Source organism: Zea mays, chromosome 1 (genome assembly GCF_902167145.1).
Source record: "Zea mays cultivar B73 chromosome 1, Zm-B73-REFERENCE-NAM-5.0, whole genome shotgun sequence".
Classification (NCBI taxonomy): domain Eukaryota; kingdom Viridiplantae; phylum Streptophyta; class Magnoliopsida; order Poales; family Poaceae; genus Zea; species Zea mays.
In genome coordinates, this window is record NC_050096.1 from 307,576,730 (window position 1) to 307,585,157 (window position 8,428).

The 8,428-nt window shown below is 42.3% G+C and overlaps 1 protein-coding gene across 1 annotated transcript; it reads left to right on the forward strand.

Moving 5' to 3' along the window:
• Nucleotides 1–5,896: 5,896 nt before the first annotated feature.
• On the forward strand, nt 5,897–7,305 carry LOC100502270 (uncharacterized). The gene is made up of 3 exons (NM_001349037.1): nt 5,897–6,110; nt 6,225–6,396; nt 6,543–7,305. The coding sequence occupies exons 1-3, from the start codon at nt 6,040–6,042 to the stop codon at nt 6,834–6,836; spliced, it is 537 nt and encodes a 178-aa protein (NP_001335966.1). The 5' UTR covers nt 5,897–6,039; the 3' UTR covers nt 6,837–7,305.
• The last annotated feature ends 1,123 nt before the right edge of the window (nt 7,306–8,428 follow it).

Sequence of the window (8,428 nt, forward strand, 5' to 3'; positions counted from 1 at the left end):
CACCATCCAATCCAACTGCTCATACGTAACTAGAAGTGATTATCATTTTCTTAATATACATTGCCTACCCTTTCCTTTATTTTATTTATTATGAAAAAAAGGCGCAAAGAAGAATTTCATACCTGTACTCAGTGTCAGTATGACAATCAATCATCCTAGAAGAAAATCCCATCCATGAGTTTTATTATTGCTTTGCATCCAGTACTGGGATAACTACATACATCACCTTGCGAAAGGGCCTCTAGCCTAGCGGTTAAGGACTTCCGAGTAGCAGCTCCAAGTCCTGGTTCGATTCCTATCGGGAGCGAATTTTCAGTCCTGGTTTAAAAAATCCCCTCGTTGTGCCCCATCCGCTCTCGGGTTGCGATGTCCTGTGCGCCACCCTCCGGTTGGGCCGTTGCAGAGTGGACAGTTGACGCCGGCCCGTTAGTGATAGGGGGGTCAAGGTTCGGAGATTTTCTCGGCTGGTACCATTGTTTCGTTCTCTTCTTATATGGAATACCGGGAGGGCGGTCTTTCCCTCCCCGGCCGAGTTTGTTTACATACATCACCTTTCTTGCACTCTTAAAACCAGAGCAAGTACTGAAATAGTTCCCCCCCTCCCTCTTTCAGGATGACACTTCTTCTTGGGCCTCCATCCTCGGGGAAGAGCACACTCATGCGGGCACTCGCCGGCAAGCTTGACAAAAATCTCAAGGTTTATAACTTAAATCCACCTTCCTGTGCCATTCTATCAGTTTGGCTTATGCGTTTATGTCACGTGCTAAATCCTTCTACCACAAAGCAGGTCTCTGGCAGCATTACGTATTGTGGCCATCCAATTTCAGAGTTCTATCCTGAGAGGACTAGCGCGTATGTTGGTCAATATGATCTCCACAATGCCGAGATGACCGTAAGAGAGACACTGGATTTCTCCAGGCGGTGCCTAGGCATTGGTGCCAGATATGAGATGATCGCCGAACTTGCTAGAAGGGAGCGGGATGCAGGCATCAAGCCAGATCCCGAGATTGATGCTTTCATGAAAGCTACTGCAGTACAAGGACAGGAGACTAATATTATAACTGATCTCACTCTCAAGGTATGATTCTGATTTTTACTGATAGGCTGGAAAAAAAACGTACTTATCGAGTTTAGTAAAACCTCTCTCAGGTGCTTGGGCTGGACATTTGTGCTGACGTTATTATTGGCGATGAGATGATCAGAGGAATTTCTGGCGGGCAAAAGAAACGTGTGACAACTGGTATGCATGCAAAGTCTGCAAACCATGTGCCCTTACGCAGACCTGTGATCAAATCACCAATTTATAGTTGGAACCCTAATTCATTGCAAATTATCTCAGGATTTGTCTATTCTTTTTTCCCTTTTGTGCAGGGGAGATGCTAACGGGGCCAGCAAGGGCTTTATTTATGGACGAAATATCCACTGGTCTGGATAGCTCGAGCACATTTGAGATTGTAAAGTTTATGAGGCAGTTGGTCCATGTAATGAGTGAAACCGTCATGATCTCTCTGCTCCAGCCACCGCCAGAGACATACAATCTTTTTGATGACATAATCCTGCTATCAGAAGGATACATAGTGTACCATGGGCCGCGCGAGAATATCCTAGAATTCTTTGAGTCTGCCGGTTTCCGGTGCCCTGACAGGAAAGGTGTCGCAGACTTTCTTCAAGAGGTTACTTCCAAGAAAGACCAACAACAATACTGGTATCTTGATCAGGAGCAGTATCATTATGTATCTGTACCCGACTTTGCAGAACGTTTCAAATCATTCCATGCATGCCAGCAGATGCAGAAGGAGTTGCAAATACCTTTTGAAAAGTCCAAAACTCATCCTGCTGCGTTGACCACCAGAAAATATGGGCTTTCCAGCTGGGAATCACTCAAGGCAGTGATGTCAAGAGAGCAGCTATTGATGAAGCGCAACTCTTTCATCTATATTTTCAAGGTCACCCAGTTGATCATCCTTGCACTCATGTCCATGACTGTGTTTCTCAGAATAAAGATGCCCCATGGGCAGATTGCTGATGGCACCAAATTCTTTGGGGCTCTGACTTTTGGTTTAATAACAATCATGTTCAATGGGTTCGCTGAGCTACAATTAACCATAAAGAAGCTTCCAGTTTTCTACAAACATAGGGATTTCTTATTCTTCCCCGCTTGGACCTTAGGAGTGGCAAACATAATCTTAAAAGTTCCTGTCTCGTTCGTGGAATCAGCAGTATGGGTTGTTCTCACGTACTATGTGATGGGCTTTGCACCTGCTGCAGGAAGGTATCCATAATCCTTCTACCAAGTTTCATCATTTACATAGTCGGATTTTGTTATTTTGATGTTGTGTGACATTCGAGTAGCTTCATGAGTCATCTCTCTTTTGGTAATAGGTTCTTTCGTCAGTTTATAGCTTTCTTTGCCACACACCAAATGGCAATGGCTTTATTCCGGTTTCTTGGTGCTGTTTTGAAAACAATGGTTGTGGCCAATACTTTTGGGATGTTTGTGCTGCTCATTATTTTCATCTTTGGAGGATTTGTCATCCGTAGAAGTAAGTATGCTATAATTCTCATTCATTTTTTTATTTCTCTAGACACAAGAAGTCACCAAAATCCTATCATTTATATGGATGGAAGTAACCTTTTAACCTCTTATTACTATGTTAACAGATGACATCAGACCATGGTGGATCTGGGGTTACTGGGCATCACCTATGATGTATAGCCAAAATGCAATATCGGTCAACGAATTCCTTGCCAGTAGGTGGGCTATTGTAAGTTTTTCTATCAACCTACACCTACTCGTTTTCTTCTTGAGGCTCATATAACCAGGACTCAATATACTAATCTTGGAAAGGTGTTTTTAGTTTTGGGTTAATGGTAGCCTTTTTTACTACAGCCAAACAATGACACGACTATCGACGCGCCAACAGTAGGCAAAGCAATTCTTAAATCCAAAGGCTTGTTTACTGGAGAATGGGGATTTTGGCTTTCCATTGGAGCCCTCATAGGATTCATTATTTTGTTCAACATGCTCTACCTTTGGGCCCTTACATATTTAAGTCGTAAGCACTATTATTTTTTCTTCTTATATTTGTTGTGGACATTTTTTCGTAAGTCGGGACTTATTTTTATATGTTTTGTTCCTTCCAGCTAGTAGTGGCTCCAATGCCCTGGTTTCAGAAGGTGAGGATGATGTAAATGAAATGGCATTGGAAGGAAGAAGGAAAGATGCAAGAAGAAGCAAAGATGAAATATCCCAAGTTGTATCCAGTGATCCAGGTGCAAACACATGTAGCTGTCATGTTTCAATCTCTTTTAGCGTATCTTGTTCATGCATATTAGACTACTGCATCCTCTAAAACATTCTTTTATGTGAAAGAGTCTCTAGATAAGTTAGTTAGGTAGTCTAAGTAGTACTCTTCAGGTCTTGAGTTCGACTCCTCGTGCGAGCGAATTTTAGGGGTTAAAAAATCCTCTTGTTTGTCCCACGTCAAAGCACAGATCTAAGGTCTAGCCTCGGTCGTGGTCGTTTTCACATGGGCTACGGTGCCACTGTGTATGGCTGGGATAGGGGTTCAGAGGTTCTCTTGACATGCATGATAATTTTTCTTAATACAATACCTGGGGACTGCCTTACCCCCCACAAACCGAGTTTAATAAACATTCTTTTGTCTAGTATATTGGTTGGACTTTTCATGTTTTAATTTACAAGGTATCGATGCCTTCTATTTCCCATGCATGGATATTCTAAGCATTAATATTTTGTGCATACCTTTGTATCCTATTTCTGCAGGCACTAATGGAGGAACAAACACGCTAGCTCAATCACGAGTCACTTTGCCTTTCCAGCCTCTTGCACTTTGCTTTAACCATGTAAACTATTACGTCGACATGCCTGCAGTAAGTAAATGCATAAACACTTAAAGGCATACATGAATTAGAGAACAGCCTCTATCTAAAATCATAACATCTGATATTCAGATCTTATTTTTCAGGAAATGAAGGAACAAGGATTCACAGAAAGCCGTTTACAACTACTCTCTGATATCAGTGGCACTTTTAGGCCAGGGGTTCTAACAGCACTGGTTGGTGTGAGTGGAGCTGGAAAGACCACTTTAATGGATGTCCTGGCAGGAAGGAAAACTAGTGGAGCTATTGAAGGAGATATTACCCTGTCGGGATACCCCAAAAAACAAGAAACTTTTGCCCGGATTAGTGGTTATTGTGAACAAACTGATATCCATTCTCCAAATGTTACTGTATTTGAATCCATCACCTACTCTGCTTGGTTGCGTCTTTCCTCAGATATTGATGATGGTACAAAAAAGGTACTTAAGGCGACCGGCAAGCTTCTCACTGAATTAAATATACCCTGTTCTATACATATATATTTGAAATTCCAAGCAGCAATTGTTTCTGACCAAGTTGTTTCAACTTAAACCATTTAGATGTTTGTGGAGGAAGTGATGGCCCTTGTAGAGCTTGATGTGTTGCGCGACGCTCTAGTGGGTCTCCCTGGAGTTAGTGGGTTATCAACTGAGCAAAGAAAAAGGCTGACAATTGCTGTGGAGCTGGTAGCAAACCCTTCAATCATCTTCATGGATGAACCAACTTCTGGTCTTGATGCTCGAGCTGCGGCAATTGTCATGCGTACAGTAAGAAATACGGTTAACACTGGGCGTACTGTGGTCTGCACAATCCATCAGCCCAGCATCGACATATTTGAGTCTTTTGATGAGGTCCTCTCTCTCCCTCCCTCAAAAGTCTGCGTGTGCACATCTAGAAACCATTTAATGTTTTAGTTTTTTCCATTGTGATATCCTCACAACTGGTTTGTTTTCCAGCTTCTGCTTTTGAAACGTGGAGGTCAGGTTATTTATGCTGGTGAACTTGGTCGCCACTCTCACAAACTAGTTGAATATTTTGAGGTTCGATCTCTTTTCTTATGTGTTCGGGTTTGGGAATGAGACATTTTTATATGTTTCTCAAGTGAAATGCATAGCTTGCTCACAAACACACACACACACACCAGTTCAGCAAAGACCAAATAAGTCATGAGCTTTATGCAGTCATGCAGGGTTTACCAACAGTGTTCAACAGTGTGCGTTAAACTTTTTTTGATCTCATTTTCCTGCAGGCGATTCCAGGTGTTCCAAAGATCACAGAAGGATATAATCCTGCAACATGGGTGCTGGAAGTTAGTTCTCCTCTATCTGAGGCTCGATTGAACATGAATTTTGCTGAAATTTATGCAAGCTCTGTGCTTTATAGGTAACCAGCCTCAATTTTTCAACAAGACCATTCTTTATCACTGATTTGTTCTATCAATCCTTATTTCACAAGAAAAAAGTGAAAGAGAGTGAAAATGGCATCCTGTGTCATTTTACTTCCCACGTTCATATTATTGTTTGTTTTCGCGAAAGGACCTCTAGCTGAGTTGGTTAGGTGGTCTGAGTAGCACTCAGGTCCTGAGTTCGACTCCACGTGGGAGCGAATCTCAGACTTGGGTTAAAAAAAGTTCACGCCAAAGCACAGGTCTAAGGTCCAGTCTTGGTCGCGGCCATTCTCACATGGGCTACGGTGTCGTTGTGTATGAGTGGGACAGGGGTTCAGAAGTTTTCTGGACTTGCGTAAAAAGGTCTTCATCTTAAATGCAATGTCGTGGTGCGGTCTCCCCCACAGGTCCAGTTTTTTATTATTGTTTGTTTTCTTGGGGAGCATGGTTTCATATTGCTTGTCCATCGTGGAATAAAAAAATTGGTTCCTACCTTCTTAGATTAGATGATTCCTTGGTTTATGCTAGGAATAGAATAGGACAAAAATTGTGAAATGTAGGGGATATAGTTTCATATTATTGACAAATATTCTCCCTTTATAACTATGAGCAGGAAAAATCAAGAGGTTATCAAGGAGTTGAGTATTCCCCGATCAGACAACCAGGACCTGTCATTTCCTACAAAATATTCACAGAATTTCTACGGTCAATGTGCCGCAAACTTTTGGAAGCAATACCGTTCGTACTGGAAGAATCCACCCTACAATGCTATGCGCTATCTGATGACATGTCTCTTTGGCCTTGTATTTGGTACAGTATTTTGGCAAAAAGGAAAGAACATGTATGGGCCTCTAGCTACTTTGATGCTGTATTTGAAAATAAAAGTGTCTGGATGAATTCTACTTTGGTGTTTATGGTGGCAATAATACATTTTTAATTTACTTATGATACACAGAGATTCACAACAAGATTTATATAATCTGCTTGGAGCCACTTACGCTGCTACATTCTTTCTTGGGGCTTCAAATTGCATCACGGTTCAGCCTGTTGTATCGATTGAGCGAGCAGTTTTCTACCGTGAGAAGGCAGCGGGGATGTACTCTCCGTTATCCTATGCATTTGCTCAGGTAACCTTTAACCAAATAGCCCCTTTTATTTACGTCATTAGGACATAACACAATAACGTGGATATGAGCATCTTATCTGTGAGCTATCATCACTAACTAAATCCATGCATCCATTTAAGGGTTCATTTGACATTTGGTTTTGGCAGACATGTGTGGAGGTCATCTACACCATCTTACAGGGGATACTGTACACAGTCATCATATATGCGATGATCGGATATGACTGGAAAGCGGATAAATTCTTCTATTTCCTGTTTTTCATCACTGCAAGCTTCAACTACTTCACATTGTTCGGCATGATGTTGGTAGCATGCACTCCCTCCGCATTGCTCGCGAACATTCTCATCACGTTTGCTCTACCTCTGTGGAACCTCTTTGCTGGATTCCTCATCGTTAGACCGGTGAGCATGCAAGCTACTCTTCTGGGTTCCAAAATTTGAGTGAGACTCTGATCTGATCTGATCTGATGATTCGCAGGCAATACCAATTTGGTGGAGGTGGTACTACTGGGCGAACCCTGTGTCGTGGACCATCTATGGCGTTGTTGCGTCTCAGTTTGGCGAGAACGAAGGTGAGCTTTCAGTTCCCGGTGGGACGCCCGTGGTGGTGAAGCAGTTCTTGAAGGATAATCTCGGCATCCAGCATGACTTACTCGGCTATGTTGTGCTCGTCCATTTCGCCTACGTCATTGTGTTCTTCTTCGTATTCGGTTATTCCATCAAGTTCTTCAACTTCCAGAAACGTTAGCGGGATCATTTGTATGTAATTAATCGGTCGCCGTAAGTTCTAGTTCTAGTTCTAGTTCTAGTCAAAGCAAGTGCTTGTTTTGGGAGGAAGCCTGTATGCAAGTAGCAGTGTATTCCTCTTGTTTCTTCAATGCAAAAATATTAAAAGGAAGATGACGAATGCAAAAGTGACATGTCTTGTTCCTTTTCTTCTTGAGTAATCTGTGAGGCTAAGAGCAGCCGCAGTGTGACGGGGTTCGTTTCACCATCACCTTCTGCTCTCGGAGATTTCTGCTATTATGAAACATGGCACGATCGGCTTCGACGAAATAAAAGCGTAGGAGAGAGTTTCGATCAACATGCAAACGTCGATATAGACTCGATCTCTGCATTAATAGGAGTGTTCGGCAGTGATTAATCTGCTTGGATGTCACGCCGTCAGCTACCTGTTACCTTTGCTGCTTCCTGTGGTAGACGGCGAGCAACGTTCGACAGTGATTAACCAGGAGGTGCCGTGCGTGGATCAGCGTCGAGGACTACGTCGTCAAGGTGCTCACCAACGGCAGGTATGTGCCGATGTACATGACCATTGGCGTCGAGGACTACGTCCGCCTGGCGCTGTCTATTAAGCTCCAAGGAAAGAACGTCATAGGAGTGTGGACATCTTCTTATTCATAATAAATAGTAGATGTTGGAAGCCTTCGGCTTCCGAAGGACCTAAAAACATGATTTAACAATGTTTCTGGAGTAAAGTACATTAACAGGTATCTTCGGACTCGGATCAGAGCCACGGTATGAAGAAGCACAAAGAACACGAAGGTTGGCGCAGAGCCGAAGCTGTGTGTAGAAGAGCTTCGGGATAGCAGCGGAAAAAGAAACCGACTTAAAGATAAAAAACCAGATTTGACCTCGAAGAATTATCATAGAGTTATTGATAAATGTAAAGAGTATTAATGTAATTTTGCATGGGCTGCGACCCGTGCCTATAAATAGGTGAACAGTATTCCCGTACTGTTCACGCTGACTGGGCATTCACTTTTGCGTCACGCCTGTACTCTTCTCCTTCAAACCGAAGGTATACTTGTAATTTATTCTTGTTCAAATAAGTAATAAAAAGAAGAAATAGATTAATAATAATATTTGTAATAATTGTGTCACCTTCTTTATTTTGTTTGAATGTTCTCCATTTTTTATCATGATCATGAAGGTAAGACCTTCATGACCTTCGTCCTAAATTCATTATGTTCGAAAGGAAGTAATGATTTGAAGGACGAAGGGCTTTTTGATATTTAACATTTTGTGTTGCC